This window comes from Anomaloglossus baeobatrachus, chromosome 7, assembly GCF_048569485.1.
Source record: "Anomaloglossus baeobatrachus isolate aAnoBae1 chromosome 7, aAnoBae1.hap1, whole genome shotgun sequence".
In the NCBI taxonomy this organism is placed as follows: domain Eukaryota; kingdom Metazoa; phylum Chordata; class Amphibia; order Anura; family Aromobatidae; genus Anomaloglossus; species Anomaloglossus baeobatrachus.
Window position 1 is genome coordinate 292,144,663 of NC_134359.1, and position 19,499 is coordinate 292,164,161.

Here is a 19,499-nt window from a genome sequence, read left to right on the forward strand (position 1 = left end):
GTACAAGAATATAACTACTATAATACTGCCCCTATGTACAAGAATATAACTACTATAATACTGCCCCTATGTACAAGAATATAACTACTATAATACTGCTCCTATGTACAAGAATATAATTACTATAATGCTGCCCCTATGTACAAGAATATAACTACTATAATACTGCCCCTATGTACAAGATTATAACTGCTATAATACTGCCCCTATGTACAAGAATATAACTACTATAATACTGCCCCTATGTACAAGAATATAACTACTATAATACTGCCCCTATGTACAAGAATATAACTACTATAATACTGCCCCCTATGTACAAGAATATAATTACTATAATGCTGCCCCTATGTACAAGAATATAACTACTATAATACTGCCCCTATGTACAAGATTATAACTGCTATAATACTGCCCCTATGTACAAGAATATAACTACTATAATACTGCCCCTATGTACAAGAATATAACTACTATAATACTGCCCCCTATGTACAAGAATATAACTACTATATTACTCCCCATATGTACAAGAATTTAACTACTATAATACTGCCCCTATGTACAAGAATATAACTACTATAATACTGCCCCTATGTACAAGAATATAACTACTATAATACTGCTCCTATGTACAAGAATATAACTACTATAATACTGTCTCCTATGTACAAGAATATAACTACTATAATACCGCCCCTATGTACAAGAATATAACTACTATAATACTGCCCCTATGTACAGGAATATAACTGCTATAATACTGCCCCTATGTACAAGAATATAACTACTATAATACTGCCCCTATGTACAAGAATATAACTACTATAATACTGCCCCCTATGTACAAGAATATAACTACTATAATACTGCTCCTATGTACAAGATTATAACTACTATAATACTGCCCCTATGTACAAGAATATAACTGCTATAATACTGCCCCCTATGTACAAGAATATAACTACTATAATACTGCTCCTATGTACAAGATTATAACTACTATAATACTGCCCCTATGTACAAGAATATAACTACTATAATACTGCCCCTATGTACAAGAATATAACTACTATAATACTGCCCCCTATGTACAAGAATATAACTACTATAATACTGCCCCTATGTACAAGATTATAACTGCTACAATACTGCTCTTTGGACTAGCACCAATGTCTAGAAAGTCTCTTTAGTGAACACATCGTATATAAAATATTCCCGCCCTGCCAGTTCTGTACATTTACATTATTTTTCCCATGTATAGACAGTTATTACAGGTGAATCTGTACAGACTGGAGTTTCCCGGCCTCTTCGGATACTCGGGGTCTTCCCATCTCTCGGTTACGGCCTCTATCTCTGGAGGGCTCATACATCTGCGGTCTCGTCTGCTGAGATCCGTTTGACCGCTCTTCGCTTGATCCTCGTGTTTTCAGCTTTTGCCCTTTTCACATTCTATACATGTATAATAGTCACATCCATAAACCTGACTATAACATAAATTAATGACGCCCGGCTTCTACCTGAGACATTAAAGGGACCGGAACTGCCATGGAAACGGGTTCAATGGAAGTCGAAAGAAAAAAAAAGACAACTTTGTGCCGTCATCTTCTTTCTTAAGTGTTGAAATCACTTGTAATTAATCTTCTTTGATTTTCTGGCTTTCAGCCAGACAACGCCAGGCGGAGACGCTCGACCACAAAAGATCACTTCTTATGGTTTCTTCTTCAAGACGGATGTCTAAGATTTGGGGGGGGGCAAAGAAATAGAAGATCCATCTAATGTAGAACCCTTAGTTGGAACACAAACAGATCTTTTAAGCTTATCATTGAAGATGGTGATCCAACGGGATCTTCTCTTATTTCACTCACATTTTTGAGATGAGGTCTATAATGTCTTCTACAAACTCCACTACAGTACCATGCCCCAACTCAATATTAAGTCCTAAAGAATCAGAAGAAGACAACCGCAGTTACTTCCCACTAGGGTCTTCACAAATAACCTATGGACCTATATAAGTTCTTTAGACAGGTATCGAAGTACCCAAGTCCAATCAGGCTAGTTTTATTCCAAAATTTGTGAGCATTTTTACCCTAGCCCATAGAGTTTAGCAATTTTATTATCAGTGAGGGTGGTGCCACCTATGGTTTCTTGGAAATATGTCAGAAGCTTTAGGTCTTTTTCGAGTGTCAAGTCCAACTCAACAATGAAAATGTTCCTTCCCCAAAGAATTTTGTTCCAAAATTTGGGGATTTTTTTTTTTACCCTAGCCCATAGAGTATAGCAATTTTATTATCAGTGAGGGTGGTGCCACCTATGACTCCTTGGAAATGTCTTTTTCGAGAGTGAAGTCCAACTCAACAATGAAAATGTTCCTTCCCCAAAGAATCAGAAGAAGACAACCCCAATTACCTGCCACTAGGATCTTTACAAATAACCTATGGACCTATATATGTTCTTTAGAGAGGTATCGAAGAACTTAAGTCCTAGGTCTTGTTCCAAAATTTGGGGATTTTTTTTTTACCCTAGCCCATAGAGTATAGCGATTTTATTATCAGTGAGGGTGGTGCCACCTATGACTCCTTGGAAATGTCTTTTTCAAGAGTGAAGTCCAACTCAACAATGAAGATGTTCCTTCCCCAATAAATCAGAAGACAACCCCAATTACCTACCAGTAGGGTCTTAACAAATAACCTATAGACCTACAGTATATATGTGCTTTAAAGAAGTATCGAAGAACCCAAGTCCAACCGGGCTGGTCTTGTTCCAAAATTTGGGGATTTTTTTTTTACCCTAGCCCATAGAGTTTAGCAATTTTATTATCAGTGAGGGTGGTGACACCTATGACTTCTTGGAAATGTCTCAGAAGCTTTAGGTTTTTTTTCGAGAGTCAACCCAACTCAACAATGAAGATGTTCTTTCCAAAGAATCAGAAAAATATAACCCTAACTACCTCCCAGTAGAGTCTTTACAAATAACCTATGAATGTAAATATGTTCTGTAGAGTGGTATCGAAGCACTTAAGTCCAACCGGGCTGGACTTGTTCCTAAATTTGGGTTTTTTATTTTTAACCCAGCCCATAGAGTTTAGCAATTTTATTATCAGTGAGGGTGGTGCCACCTATGACTTCTTGGAAATGTCTCAGAAGCTTTAGGTCTTTTTCAAGCGTAAAGCCTAACTCAACAATGAAAATGTTCCTTCCCCAAAGAATCAGAAGACAACCTCAATTACGTCCCAGAAGGGTCTTCACAAATAACCTATATATGTTCATTAGAAAGGTGTCAAAGAACCCAAGTCCAACTGGGCTAGTCTTGTTCCAAAATTTGGGGATTTTTTTTTTTACTCTAGCCTATAGAGTTTAGCAATGTTATCATCAATGAGGGTGGTGCCACCTATGACTTCTTGAAAATGTCTTAGAAGCTTTAGGTCTTTTTCGAGCGTGAATCCTAACTCAACAATGAAGATGTTTCTTCCCCAAAGAATCAGAAGACAACCTCAATTACCTTCCAGAAGGGTCTTCACAAATAACCTATGACTGTAAATATGTTCTTTATAGAGGTATCGAAAACCCAGGTCCAACTGGGCTGGTCTTGTTCCAAAATTTGGGAATTTTTTTTACCTTACATCATAGAAGTATGGCCATTTTATTATCAGTGAGGGTGGTGCCACCTATGGCTTCTTGGAAATGTCTCAGAAGCGTCAAGTCCAACTCAACAATGAAGATATTCCTTCCACCAATTTTCTGGTCAAAGAATCTCACAAACAACTTCTTGTCCTTCCTCCTGGAAGCTTTAAATATGTAATTATTTTCTTCCAAATTAGCTTTTACTCTTCCATTCATGGAGTGCCAAGTGGTCTGGAGGAATCAGAGTGGTTACCACCTAACGATCGTACATTCCTCTTGCCGTGGTCTTCATTTATGTGGGACACTTCTGTAGAGGCGGCATCAAAACCGGGCTCGGCGTGGGCTGCATTGACCACATGAACTTTATTCCGACCTTTCTTCCTCAAGAGGCAGCTGAAGACTTTCTGGAAACCCTTACGGAAGTGTTTGGACACTAAAGCATAGACGATGGGGTTGAGGCAAGAGTTGGCATACGCCATGCAATGAGATAGCAGTCGAAAGGCATAGGTGACCTGATTAAATGGAAAATCACCGTAGAGGTAACACATGACCACCACGTGGTGAGGAAGCCAGCAGAGGCAAAAGAGGACGGTGACAATAATGATCATCTTTGTCACTTTTCTTTTAGCTTTCTTTGACTCTGACATATCTTCGAGAGGATCAACGGCGGTCCACAAATACTTAATGGTCCTGGTGTACGATAGACTGACTATAAGCACAGGGATGACGTATCCTACTATGAAGGTGCCGGTATCCATAATTTTACGAGTCCTTTCCTTCCATCCTGGCATGCAAATATGGCTGGTCTCAAAATCCATCAGGTCGTAATAGCTCAGATAAGGTCCGGCAAAGACCACCGAGAGACCCCATATGATAGCCAATGTGGCAACCGCATTGCAAGGAGTCCTCAGTTCTCTGGAACGTAGCGGATATCGAATGGCTAAATATCTGTAAAATAAGAGTTACATTGTATCACAAATGTTGCAAAAACAAGATATTCTACCACCCAAGAAAGTTCCAACCCCCTAAAAACCCCAAAACCAAAAACGTCAAGGAGACCTTTAGACATACCTGTCAACGGACACTGCTGCCAGGGTGAAGCTGCTGGCATACATGGTAAGGTAGATGAAGAAGTGGACCGCCTTGCACATAAAGGCTCCGAAGACCCAGTCTTCCAAGGAGTAGATGGTGGCCTGGAAGGGCACGCAGAAGATGATGAAGGAGACATCTGCGACGCTGAGGTTGAGGATGAAGAGGTTGGTGGTGTTGTGCGTCCTCTGTCCGCTCCTTAAAAGAACAGCTAGAACCAGACTGTTGCCCACCGTGCCCAGCAGGAAGATGAGTGAGAAGATGACTGGGACAACCACGCTGGCCGGGTTAAAGAGGCTGAAGTCAGAGGAATTCCAGGGGCCGGCGAGGGCCACAAAGTCCTCGTGGTCCGACATGGACCCTGCTGGAGGAGCTGGAAAGAAATACATGGAAATAAGTATCACCAGGAAACATAATCTCATGAGGCAACTTGTACCCTTCTACACTGCAATAATGGTGCCCATGGAGGTTCCCAAAAAGATGGATCACGATATAGAATTTCAGTAAAAATAAATATATTCGACAATTGATTGGATGACAAATAATATAATGAGTGCAGAATGTGAACACAGACAAAGCGGGAACATATCACTTATTATCTGTTTGTAAAGTCCCAAGGTCATTTGATTAGAGCTTTGCAATCAGCGCGGGGGAAGCGGAGCGCTGCGCACAGTCCTTTATTATGGGACTTACAATCCTTTTCTAGTGGGAGATAAATACTTCAGCAGTGAAATATTAGTAGCCTAAAGTTACACAAAGGAAAAGGAAGATTCTATTATTACATTAATCAGATTATATAGTCAATGAATCTAAAAAAGGGACTAGATTTTCATCATGAGCTGTCTACAGCACAGTCTGACAATCTCTGTATACAGGGAGCGCCCCCTAGTGGTGGCTGCAGACAGGATCTTATCATGTATCTCTGTATACAGGGAGCTCCCCCTAGTGGTGGCTGCAGACAGGATCTTATCATGTATCTCTGTATACAGGGAGCTCCCCCTAGTGGTGGCTGCAGACAGAATCCTATCATGTATCTCTGTATACAGGGAGCTCCCCCTAGTGGTGGCTGCAGACAGGATCTTATCATGTATCTCTGTATACAGGGAGCTCCCTCTAGTGGTGGCTGCAGACAGGATCTTACCATGTATCTCTGTATACAGGGAGCTCCCCCTAGTGGTGGCTGCAGACAGGATCTTATCATGTATCTCTGTATACAGGGAGCTCCCCCTAGTGGTGGCTGCAGACAGAATCTTATCATGTATCTCTGTATACAGGGAGCTCCCCCTAGTGGTGGCTGCAGACAGGATCTTATCATGTATCTCTGTATACAGGGAGCTCCCCCTAGTGGTGGCTGCAGACAGAATCTTATCATGTATCTCTGTATACAGGGAGCTCCCCCTAGTGGTGGCTGCAGACAGGATCTTATCATGTATCTCTGTATACAGGGAGCTCCCCCTAGTGGTGACTGCAGACAGAATCTTATCATGTATCTCTATATACAGGGAGCTCCCCCTAGTGGTGGCTGCAGACAGAATCTTATCATGTATCTCTGTATACAGGGAGCTCCCCCTAGTGGTGGCTGCAGACAGGATCTTATCATGTATCTCTGTATACAGGGAGCTCCCCCTAGTGGTGGCTGCAGACAGGATCTTATCATGTATCTCTGTATACAGGGAGCTCCCTCTAGTGGTGACTGCAGACAGGATCTTATCATGTATCTCTGTATACAGGGAGCTCCCCCTAGTGGTGACTGCAGACAGGATCTTATCATGTATCTCTGTATACAGGGAGCTCCCCCTAGTGGTGACTGCAGACAGGATCTTATCATGTATCTCTGTATACAGGGAGCTCCCCCTAGTGGTGGCTGCAGACAGAATCTTATCATGTATCTCTGTATACAGGGAGCTCCCCCTAGTGGTGGCTGCAGACAGGATCTTATCATGTATCTCTGTATACAGGGAGCTCCCCCTAGTGGTGGCTGCAGACAGGATCTTATCATGTATCTCTGTATACAGGGAGCTCCCCCTAGTGGTGGCTGCAGACAGGATCTTACCATGTATCTCTGTATACTGGTAGCTCGTTGGTAGCTTAGTGGACATTGTGTGTCTGTGAAGATTATACATATTCCTCTGTTCTTAATATAATAAAGTGGAGACAATATATGAAACATGTATCCATTTCCATCTGTCTTCATGGTGCTGCGGAGCTGAACTCTCTGGTAATCAGTGTGCGTGGATTTCCATTCTTATTACCGTTATGACATGTATCATACTCTAGTCATACAGTGCGGTGCGCCCCCTACAGGGTGTACACATGCTGACACACAGGCTATAGTAAGTGCTGATTGAGCCATCGTTATTACAGGCAGCTGGGGGTCCGGATTCTGCCGCTTTCTCTCCCCCTCGTTCTGTGTATTGTAGATATTATGGAGCGGGGGGATAAGCGGTGCAGCGGGGGGCCGGCAGCCGGGAAGGAGAAATTCCATCATTTCTATTCAGGCTGTCACCTCGATCACTCCGGCTCTATTGTGTGGAGCACACGGGGCCACACGTCCACCTGGTTATTCTGGTTTCCGGCTGCAGACAATGTGAAGACGCTGGAGACTGGGAAACTACAAGGATCTGATCGATTTCTTGGTTTGTAGAAAAATTCAGTGACAACCAATATGGCTGCAAGTATTGCTTCCGGGAGGGGGGAGGGGGGGGGGGGGGCGACCCTTGTGTTCCTGAGCCCTAAAGGAAAAATCTGCCTTGTTGAGGTGGTAAAAAATGTCACCAATTAATGACATCACAATGTACTAATGACATCACCAAGTAATGACATCACAATGTACTAATGACATCACCAAGTAATGACATCACAATGTACTAATGACATCACTGAGTAATGACATCACCAAGTAATGACATCACAATGTACTAATGACATCACTGAGTAATGACATCATGGAGTAATGAGGTCATATTAACTAATTACATCACTGAGTAATGCCATCATAATAAAGTAATGACATCATGACGTAATGAGGTCATATTAACTAATGACATTACTAAGAAATGACATTACAATGGAGTAATGACATCACAATAAAATAATGACATAACTGAGTAATGAGGTTATATTAACTAATGACATCACTGAGTAATGACATCATAATAAAGTAATGACATCATGTAGTAATGAGGTTATATTAACTAATGACATCACAATAAAATAATGACATCACAAAGTAATAAGGACATATTAAACTAATGACATCATGGGATAATGACAACACAGAGTAATTAAATCTTCATTATTCCATGATGTCATTAGCTTAATATATCACAATAAACTATTTACATCACTGAGTAATGACATCATAGAGAAATAAGGGCATATTAAATTGATGACAGAATAATGACATCACAATGAACTAATGACATCATGGAATAATGACATCACAGTACACTAATGATGATATCACGGAGGAATGACATCATCATTATTCCATGATGTCACTAGTTTAATATATCACAGTAAACTAATGACATCACTAATAATACAGACAATTATTTACTAATAATTAACGCCATCAGAACAGAAGCTGGAATGTCATCAAGACTTAGTGACATCACAGAGGTGAACATGTTACTGACATTAAAAGCCAATGACATCACTGATCTTGAGATGTGTTCCCTGAGCAGCCCAGTGTGGTACCCCCTGTAGTTTGGGGGGGGGGGGGGCTCCCTTTTTGCTTTGGGACCCAGCCCTATACCGCTTTGCCATCTTCCAGCCGTGCCATACTTCCCACTTTCCTCTCCACTAGGGGGAGTGCTCTATAATAAGAGCTGATTAATTCCTGATGACCTCAGCTCCCCCTAGTGGTGGCTTCCGGCACACCACACTTCATCACTAGTTACATGCTTGGTGTCCTGATAATTTGCCCGGGCGGTTTCTATGAGATTTGCTGCTTCTTGCGCTTTTCTTTCTGGAGAATTATGAATGCAGCTCTGGATGTGACTAGAGAAGAGGCTGCACATACAGTCAAGAGCTGCACTCTGACATTTCTGAGACAGACCGCTTTCTGCTTGCTGGCAATGAATGGAAACATTAAACATAGACTGTAAATCTGGAATAATTCTCACAGCTGAGGGTTTGCTACATTGGATCTTGTCTGAGGGGTAAATATATCAACAGCAGAGATCTCCATCCAGGACTGATGGTTTGTTACAATGTGTCAGTGCAGTAACATTTGCTTTCTAGACTTCTATTCACAGAGGATTGACTAGAACAGATGCAATTGTAACAAACCCTCAGCAGTGATCGGGCGTGATCACACGTCCCCCATCCTCTGACTCACATCCATTACTAAAGGATTCTTACTGTTCAAATAAAAAAGCAAACACCTAAAAAAATACCGCACAATATAAAACCGCAGCGTGGACCTCACCCGTACAAACGTCCTGACCGCTACCGAGACAAAACGGACGTCGCCAACCTAACGAGGGCATTAATTACTGAAGAACAAGAGGCTGCATCGCCCCCTGCAAGCACAATGTATGCCAGGAGCAAGCGGGTCACCGCCAGACACACTGCCACAGGACTGACCCTGCTCCACCGCTATAATGTGTGCAAGGGGATCACTGTCACATATCATCCACTAATATATACAGCAAGTCCAGGCTCTACTACCAACTGCGGTAACTCCAGTATTGTCCACAGCAGGGAACACAATAGTGATTATGTTATTGTACATAGGGGGCAGTATTATAGTAGTCATATTCTTTACATAGGGGCAGTATTATAGTAGGTATATTCTTGTACATAGGAGCAGTATTATAGTAGTTATATTCTTGTATATAGGGGGCAGTATTATAGCAGTTATATTCTTGTACATAGGGGCAGTATTATAGCAGTTATATTCTTGTACATAGGGGCAGTATTATAGTAGTTATATTCTTGTACATAGGGGCAGTATTATAGCAGTTATATTCTTGTACATAGGGGCAGTATTATAGCAGTTATATTCTTGTACATAGGGGCAGTATTATAGCAGTTATATTCTTGTACATAGGGGCAGTATTATAGCAGTTATATTCTTGTACATAGGGGCAGTATTATAGCAGTTATATTCTTGTACATAGGGGGCAGTATTATAGTAGTTATATTCTTGTACATAGGGGGCAATATTATAGTAGTTATATTCTTGTACATAGGGGGCAATATTATAGCAGTTATATTCTTGTACATAGGGGCAGTATTATAGTAGTTATATTCTTGCACATAGGGGGCAGTATTATAGTAGTTATATTCTTGTACATAGGGGGCAGTATTATAGTAGTTATATTCCTGTACATAGGAGCAGTATTATAGTAGTTATATTCTTGTACATAGGGGGCAGTATTATAGTAGTTATATTTTTGTACATAGGGGGCAGTATTATAGTAGTTATATTCTTGTACATAGGGGGCAGTATTATAGTAGTTATATTCTTGTACATAGGAGGCAGTATTATAGTAGTTATATTCCTGTACATAGGGGGCAGTATTATACTAGTTATATTCTTGTACATAGGGAGCAGTATTATAGTAGCTATATTCTTGTACATAGGTACAGTATTATAGTAGCTATATTCTTGTACATAGGGGCAGTATTATAGTAGTTATATTCTTGTATATAGGGGGCAGTATTATAGTAATTATATTCTTGTACATAGGGGCAGTATTATAGTAGCTATATTCTTGTACATAGGGGCAGTATTATAGTAGTTATATTCTTGTACATAGGGGGCAGTATTATAGTAATTATATTCTTGTACATAGGAGCAGTATTATAGTAGTTATATTCTTGTACATAGGGGGCAGTATTATAGTAATTATATTTTTGTACATAGGAGCAGTATTTTAGTAGTTATATTCTTGTATATAGGGGCAGTATTATAGTAGTTATATTCTTGTACATAGGGGCAGTATTATAGTAGTTATATTCTTGTACGTAGGGGGCAGTATTATAGTAGTTATATTCTTGTACATAGGGGCAGTATTATAATAGTTATATTCCTGTACATAGGGGGCAGTATTATAGTAGTTATACTCTTGTACATAGGGGCAGTATTATAGTACTTTTATTCTTGTACATAGGGGCAGTATTATAGTAGTTATATTCTTGTACATAGGGGGCAGTATTATAGTAGTGATATTCTTGTACATAGGGGCAGTATTATAGCAGTTATATTCTTGTACATAGGGGGCAGTATTATAGTAGTTATATTTTTGTACATAGGGGGCAGTATTATAGTAGTTATATTCTTGTACATAGGGGGCAGTATTATAGTAGTTATATTCTTGTACATAGGAGGCAGTATTATAGTAGTTATATTCCTGTACCTAGGGGGCAGTATTATACTAGTTATATTCTTGTACATAGGGAGCAGTATTATAGTAGCTATATTCTTGTACATAGGGACAGTATTATAGTAGCTATATTCTTGTACATAGGGGCAGTATTATAGTAGTTATATTCTTGTATATAGGGGGCAGTATTATAGTAATTATATTCTTGTACATAGGGGCAGTATTATAGTAGCTATATTCTTGTACATAGGGGCAGTATTATAGTAGTTATATTCTTGTACATAGGGGGCAGTATTATAGTAATTATATTCTTGTACATAGGGACAGTATTATAGTAGCTATATTCTTGTACATAGGGGCAGTATTATAGTAGTTATATTCTTGTATATAGGGGGCAGTATTATAGTAATTATATTCTTGTACATAGGGGCAGTATTATAGTAGCTATATTCTTGTACATAGGGGCAGTATTATAGTAGTTATATTCTTGTACATAGGGGGCAGTATTATAGTAATTATATTCTTGTACATAGGAGCAGTATTATAGTAGTTATATTCTTGTACATAGGGGGCAGTATTATAGTAATTATATTCTTGTACATAGGAGCAGTATTTTAGTAGTTATATTCTTGTATATAGGGGCAGTATTATAGTAGTTATATTCTTGTACATAGGGGCAGTATTATAGTAGTCATATTCTTGTACGTAGGGGGCAGTATTATAGTAGTTATATTCTTGTACATAGGAGCAGTATTATAGTAGTTATATTCTTGTACATAGGGGCAGTATTATAGTAGTCATATTCTTGTACGTAGGGAGCAGTATTATAGTAGTTATAGTCTTGTACATAGGAGCAGTATTATAGTAGTTATATTCTTGTACATAGGGGGCAGTATTATAGTAGTTATATTCTTGTACATAGGGGCAGTATTATAGTAGTTATATTCTTGTATATAGGGGGCAGTATTATAGTAGTTATATTCTTGTACATAGGGGCAGTATTATAGTAGTTATATTCTTGTACATAGGGGGCAATATTATAGTAGTTATATTCCTGTACATAGGGGGCAGTATTATAGTAGTTATACTCTTGTACATAGGGGCAGTATTATAGTACTTTTATTCTTGTACATAGGGGCAGTATTATAGTAGTGATATTCTTGTACATAGGGGCAGTATTATAGTAGTGATATTCTTGTACATAGGGGCAGTATTATAGTAGTTATATTCTTGTACATAGGGGGCAGTATTATAGTAGTTATATTTTTGTACATAGAGGCAGTATTATAGTGGTTATATTCTTGTACATAGGGGGCAGTATTATAGTAGTTATATTCTTGTACATAGGGGGCAGTATTATAGTAGTTATATTCTTGTACATAGGGGCAGTATTATAGTAGTTATATTCTTGTACATAGAGGGCAGTATTATAGTAGTTATATTCTTGTACATAGGGGCAGTATTATAGTAGTTATATTCTTGTACATAGGGGGCAGTATTATAGTAGGTATATTCTTGTATATAGGGGGCAGTATTATAGTAGTTATATTCTTGTATATAGGGGCAGTATTATAGTAGTTCTTTACATCATTTTTCTATATAATATTATATTTATGTAGAACATTATAATAAAACACTACTTACATGCTTCCTCAGAGCAGAATGAGCAGAGCTGGTCCTGTCCTCCGGAGCTGACAATCTAATGTATATGCCGCCGTCCTATATATGGCACTCTACTCCCCCATTATCTGATCCTATAGGTGTCTGATCCCTTTATGCCTCTTTCCTTTCTTACTAGATTGTGCCATTATTCGACCTCATGAGCAGAAAGTTGAGGCGATCCAGGGGCGCTGTGTCAGCAGATGTAGGGTGACCCCGGGGTGACATGTCGGGGACCCCTGCTCCTGGGGTCATCCTGCTGGAGATGACCTTGCAGTGGACTGTGGCAGCAGTTGCACTTACCCATGCACTGATGCCCTATGTGGCAGGGAGGGTCCGGCGCGTCCCGCAGAGGCTGCCCCCGGACACTGGTGGTCTCAGATGTGCAGTGTGAGCGCAGCTCTTGCTGCCAGCCCGGCTTACCTTGTACTAGCCCTGACTGCTCCTCCTCTGCCTGCGAGGCACCGAAGCACAGCCCCTCGCACAGCGAATAGTATAGGGGGAGGACCACCATAACACACAGGGAAAAGAGCGGGGGCTTCTATTACCGATCACCAGCGATCGATGTCACCAGAACATCGGCTGCGGTCACACGTCCACCAATCATCTGTTAGGACGGATCCGCTGGGAAAAAGATCTGCAGAAAAAACGTGTTTGTCTATTTTGAAAATATTGATTTTTGCAGGTGACTACAATCTATTACTCCCTGTTATCAGCCATTACTGGGGGAGGAGACTGTAGGACAGGTGAGTACAATCTATTATTCCCTGTTATCAGCCATTACTGGGGGAGGAGACTGTAGGACAGGTGAGTATAATCTATTATTCCCTGTTATCAGCCATTACTGGGGTAGGAGACTGTAGGACAGGTGAGTATAATCTATTACTCCCTGTTATCAGCCATTACTGGGGAAGAGATGGTAGGACAGGTGACTACAATCTATTACTCCCTGTTATCAGCCATTACTGGGGAAGAGATGGTAGGACAGGTGAGCACATTTACTTCCTATTATCAGCCATTACTGGGGAAGCAGACTGTAGGACAGATGACTACAATCTATTATTACAATCTGTTATCAGCCATTACCAGGGGAGGAGACTGTAGCAAGTGAGTACAATCTATTACACCCTGTTATCAGCCAATCCTGGGGTAGGAGACTGTAGAACAGGTGAATACAATCTATTACTCCCTTTTATCAGCCATTACTGGTGGAGGAGACTGTAGGACAGGTGACTACAACCTATAACTCTCTGTTATCAGCCATTAATGGGGGAGGTGACTGTAGGTAAAGCTGTATCCAGCCTAGATAATCCTCTGTGAGATATACTTTCCTTTCCCCCTGCACTGATACATTGTAACAAACTATCGGCATCAGAGAGGGATGCGCTTCTGAGGAATCTGGGAACTTGTCTCAATTCCTTGTAAAATCCTGTACATAATGTTATCTGGTCTCCATGAGGTTAAAGGGTGTGTATACTTTTGCAAAAAATGTAAATATTATATATATATATATATATATATATATATATATATATTAGCGTTCCAATGCATCTAGAATAAAATAACTGAAGCAGCAATGTAAATAATCCTAATTTAAATAAAATAAATCTTGCACTGTTTTGCGCATACAGCTCCTCTGCAGACCTATGTGAAGCTGGCGTTCTGCAGTCACGCATTGCTTTGCTTTCTCTTGCAAATCAGACAGAAGAGGAAAAACAGTTGGATCAGACTACACAGGGTTTGTTTGTGGTCTGTTACCATGGAAACGCATTGATCTCTATAGGAGCTGTGAACACAAAACGAGGATTTCTAACAAAGACTATATACAGAGTTGCTTCTTTTTTATTATTATTATTATTAGGTGCATTGGAGCACTAAAAAAAAAAAATGTTGCAAAAGTTTTCATGCCCTTTCAAAATTTAATCATAGGGCCCAACAGCAATGCTTGGGACTGGGGGCACCTGCACTATGGTCCTGGACATGTCTCTGCGATGTATATGCCCCCAGCTTACCTCCGCGCTGCCCCCACGTCCGTGATCCCGGGATTGCGCTGGTGCCGCCTCCTTTATATAACACATGTAATCACCCCGCATTTATTTCTGACTCTGCACAAATCATCCATCATTTCCAGTGCGGGGGAGGGAGGCCCTGCGCTCAGTATATATAGCGCAGCATCTATATACAGGCAGAGCGGAAAGTGTACCCACAGCATTATGTATTAACACAAAAGCGGTCCTTATATATATGGACACTCCCATTTTACAGTAATATCAACAATTGAAAAAACTTTGTGAAATCATTTTTTCAAAAAGGAGCAAACAGTCCTAAGTATACAATATAATCTTTATTCAATATATACAATCACACAACATAAAAAGATGTATACAGCAACAGAACAGACTAGCAGCGTGATAATATTGCACATATACCCAATCCACTGTGCAAAGTGACTAATGCTGTACAAAAATGCAAGTTGTAATAAATTCCCATGTAATGTCAGTATATTGGATTTTATACCTAATTTCCACACATGGAATAACTAGTAGGAGGCCCATAAATAATCTGGCAATTTTAAGGTCAATTATCACTGCATAAAAAATATATATTAAAGTCACTGCGTTTAAGTGAAGGTCTGAATATCGTGCCATATAACCCAGTTGCAAATGAATGGTGGATTCATTACCCAATTGCATCCATAGATGGCGCTAAGGTCCAACTTGTAAGCGGGACCGATACAGAACGTACTCAGCAAATAGATCAATCAGCGGCACCTGCAAACAGCTCCCGAACGGGAGAAAGTATCATGTTTTATCAGACGCCAAACTGACAAAGTATGGGCACCGAATCAACCATTCAAGAGCAAAAAGTTACCTGGGCATATTGTAGTGGAGAGCCGCCAGTCTCTTACCCCGACGTACGTTTCGCTATGTCGGGCTGGAGAAGGCGCCAAGATTAAATACCGGTAGCTGCCCAATCAACAGCGTTTACGGCGCTTACATCAGTCGTGTTCCTCCCATGGTATAACGCAACTTCCTGTCGGGCGATCGTGGAACGCAGCTTGCGTGTCAGGCACCCGGAAGCGACCAGCAGGCAAAGGCGCTCCAATCACTGCGCCCGGCATTTCAGTTCCGGGAGGCTTCGGACCGTGCAAGCGCTCTGCATTTGAATGGTAAGTCTACCGCATTGTGGCGCATAAGTTGCATAATGTTCCTACCTATAAAAACTATTCTCCATTAGACAACTAAATATAGAAGAATATAATGCATCTCAAATAACATTACAATAACCATCTCATCTTCTTTTAAGGTATATTTTACAACACCCACCACAACGAATATCATATAGTAATGTACAAAATATTCCTCATAAACTTTATTATAATATAATTAACCCAAAACCACCAAAGACTACTTTAAAATTCTCAATTATATGTTACGACCCAATTAACAGACTATAGTCCCCATTAACCCTAACCTCACTACTATAAATATACATATTAAAAATAAAAGGAATGTCTTCGGGATTTTGATGGTAGATTTCCATAATTCCAACAATTTCAGATGAAAGGCAATATCTATAATGGAAAAGGTGATAATATAAGTAAGGAATCACATATATTTACTAAAAACCTAAACACACTTACACCCATGCCCAAACACAAATTAAAATTAATGATTAAAAAAGGAATTGAGAAAAGAATTATTAAAAATATATAACAATTGAAATACTGTTATGGACACCACCACTTCAGCTCACAAAAAAGCCCCGAAACCTAAAGTTTCATTCAGTCCCTGCGGGCTAAGTGTACCTAAACGATAAATCCAACGGCTTTAGCCAAGATCTTACCCAAATCTCCCCCTCTAATCCCAAGATCTACCTGATCTATAGCCCTAACTTTCAACACGAACGGATTGCAATTATGAAATTCTTTAAAATGTCGCGGGAGAGTTTTTAACTGTGTATTATCCTCAACTGTTTTCGCTTTGGCAATGTCCCTACAGTGTTCTCGCACCCTAACCTTTATTTCACGGGTCGTCAGGCCAACATAAAGTTTCTTACAGGGGCATTCACCGAGGTAAATAACCCCCCTTGATGAACACGTAAGTTGTTTCCTTATAGTGAAAGTTTTGGACCCGTCAAAATTGACAAAGGTTTTGGATTTTACCAGGTTCGCACAGGCTTTACACAGCCCACAAGGAAAAAAAACCCTTGATCTGCCGTGGTGAGTGGTCTTTTATGTTTTACACTTGGGTCAAAATGACTATGGACCAACGTGTCCCTCAAATTTTTAGATCTTCTTGCCGTAACCAACGGTTTAGGGGGTAAAATGCTTTTCAAAACTGCATCAGAACGTAAAATATCCCAATGTTTTTGTAGAATCCCCTTCATCTCTGCCCACCGATTATGGTAGGTGGTAATAAACCGTATAAGTCCCGTTTTCGCCACTTTAATTTTTTTATTTCTGTTTGTACTTGTATTATTGGAAAATAGGAGGAAAGTGTGGCTCGATGATACCCTTTTTGTATCATTTTCCAAAAACCTCTGTGCCAGCTCACTAGATTGTTTATCAAAACTGAGTTGATCAGAACAGATCCTTTTAGTTCTTAAAAATTGACCTATTGGGATACCCGAAATCAATGTTCTCGGGTGGGAAGATGAGGCATGAAGGAGGCTGTTAGTGGCCGAGGTCGACAATAAGCCATTATCTTCAGTTTTAATGGCAATATCTAAGAATTCAAGCTCTCTTCCCTGTTTGAATGTTAATTTGATATTCTGTTCATTATTGTTTAAGGCTTGCATCATCCCATCCAATTCAGAAGGGGTGCCGTCCCAAATGAACAGAATATCGTCTATGTAGCGCATCCAATTAAGGATGCGACTACATTCAGGGATGGCATCACTAAGAAAAATATCTCTCTCCCAGGCTCCGAAAAACAAATTGGCATAAGAGGGGGCACATGCCGCCCCCATTGCCGTTCCCTGTGTCTGCAGGAAAATCTTTCCATCGAAGGTAAACGTGTTGTGTGTTAATACAAATTCCAGTAGAATCAACAATAATTCTACCATTGATTTATCAATCGCACTGTTCCTCAGAAAAAATGCAGCTGCTCGTAAACCATCTGTATGTTTAATTGATGTATACAAGGACTCGACATCGGCCGTGACTAAGATCATACTTGAATTCAACTGAATTCCATCCAGTCTACACAAGGCCGATGTCGTGTCCTTAATATATGATGGTAGTTCGACATGGGTGTAAGTGTGTTTAGGTTTTTAGTAAATATATGTGATTCCTTACTTATATTATCACCTTTTCCATTATAGATATTGCCTTTCATCGGAAATTGTTGGAATTATGGAAATCTACCATCAAAATCCCGAAGACATTCCTTTCATTTTTAATATGTATATTTATAGTAGTGAGGTTAGGGTTAATGGGGACTATAGTCTGTTAATTGGGTCGTAACATATAATTGAGAATTTTAAAGTAGTCTTTGGTGGTTTTGGGTTAATTATATTATAATAAAGTTTATGAGGAATATTTTGTACATTACTATATGATATTCGTTGTAGTGGGTGTTGTAAAATATACCTTAAAAGAAGGTGAGATGGTTATTGTAATGTTATTTGAGATGCATTATATCCTTCTATATTTAGTTGTCTAATGGAGAATAGTTTTTATAGGTAGGAACATTATGCAACTTATGCGCCACAATGCGGTAGACTTACCATTCAAATGCAGAGCGCTTGCACGGTCCGAAGCCTCCCGGAACTGAAATGCCGGGCGCAGTGAGTGGAGCGGCTTTGCCTGCTGGTCACTTCCGGGTGCCTGACACGCAAGCTGCGTTCCACGATCGCCCGACAGGAAGTTGCGTTATACCATGGGAGGAACACGACTGATGTAAGCGCCGTAAACGCTGTTGATTGGGCAGCTACCGGTATTTAATCTTGGCGCCTTCTCCAGCCCGACATAGCGAAACGTACGTCGGGGTAAGAGACTGGCGGCTCTCCACTACAATATGCCCAGGTAACTTTTTGCTCTTGAATGGTTGATTTGGTGCCCATACTTTGTCAGTTTGGCGTCTGCTAAAACATGATACTTTCTCCCGTTCGGGAGCTGTTTGCAGGTGCCGCTGATTGATCTATTTGCTGAGTACGTTCTGCATCGGTCCCGCTTACAAGTTGGACCTTAGCGCCATCTATGGATGCAATTGGGTAATGAATCCACCATTCATTTGCAACTGGGTTATATGGCACGATATTCAGACCTTCACTTAAACGCAGTGACTTTAATATATATTTTTTATGCAGTGATAATTGACCTTAAAATTGCCAGATTATTTATGGGCCTCCTACTAGTTATTCCATGTGTGGAAATTAGGTATAAAATCCAATATACTGACATTACATGGGAATTTATTACAACTTGCATTTTTGTACAGCATTAGTCACTTTGCACAGTGGATTGGGTATATGTGCAATATTATTACGCTGCTAGTCTGTTCTGTTGCTGTATACATCTTTTTATGTTTGTGTGATTGTATATATTGAATAAAGATTATATTGTATACTTAGGACTGTTTGCTCCTTTTTGAAAAAATGATTTCGCAAAGTTTTTTCAATTGTTGATACCACAGCATTATGTGCCATAATAGCACATTTCATGTCCCAGCAGCTACAAGGCGCAAACCCCAAATCACCAGCTTATAACAGCGCCGGAGCGAAAGAGGTGCGGGAGATCTGTCACCTCCCCCAGTAATGGCTGATAACAGAGAGTAATAGATTGTACTCG

General features: G+C 40.1%; 1 protein-coding gene across 2 annotated transcripts; it reads right to left on the bottom strand.

Moving 5' to 3' along the window:
• Window positions 1-992: 992 nt before the first annotated feature.
• Window positions 993-13,199, bottom strand: LOC142246429 (galanin receptor 2b-like). 2 transcript variants are annotated; one of them, XM_075319481.1, is made up of 3 exons: window positions 13,130-13,199; window positions 4,695-5,085; window positions 993-4,571 (listed from the first exon to the last, which is right to left on the bottom strand). In XM_075319481.1, exons 2-3 carry the CDS (start codon window positions 5,066-5,068, stop codon window positions 3,836-3,838), a joined length of 1,110 nt encoding a protein of 369 aa, XP_075175596.1. In that variant the 5' UTR covers window positions 5,069-5,085; window positions 13,130-13,199; the 3' UTR covers window positions 993-3,835. The 2 variants fall into 2 exon arrangements, with proteins under 2 accessions (XP_075175596.1, XP_075175595.1); XM_075319480.1 differs by lacking the exon at window positions 13,130-13,199 and adding an exon at window positions 13,010-13,108.
• Between the last annotated feature and the right edge of the window lie 6,300 nt (window positions 13,200-19,499).

What these genes read in the sequence shown, in the direction of transcription:
- LOC142246429 (XM_075319480.1), bottom strand. An exon ending in GCAGCAGTGTCCGTTGACAG is followed by an intron (nt 4,572 to 4,694) that starts GTATGTCTAAAG and finishes CTTATTTTACAG; the next exon opens with ATATTTAGCCATTCGATATC.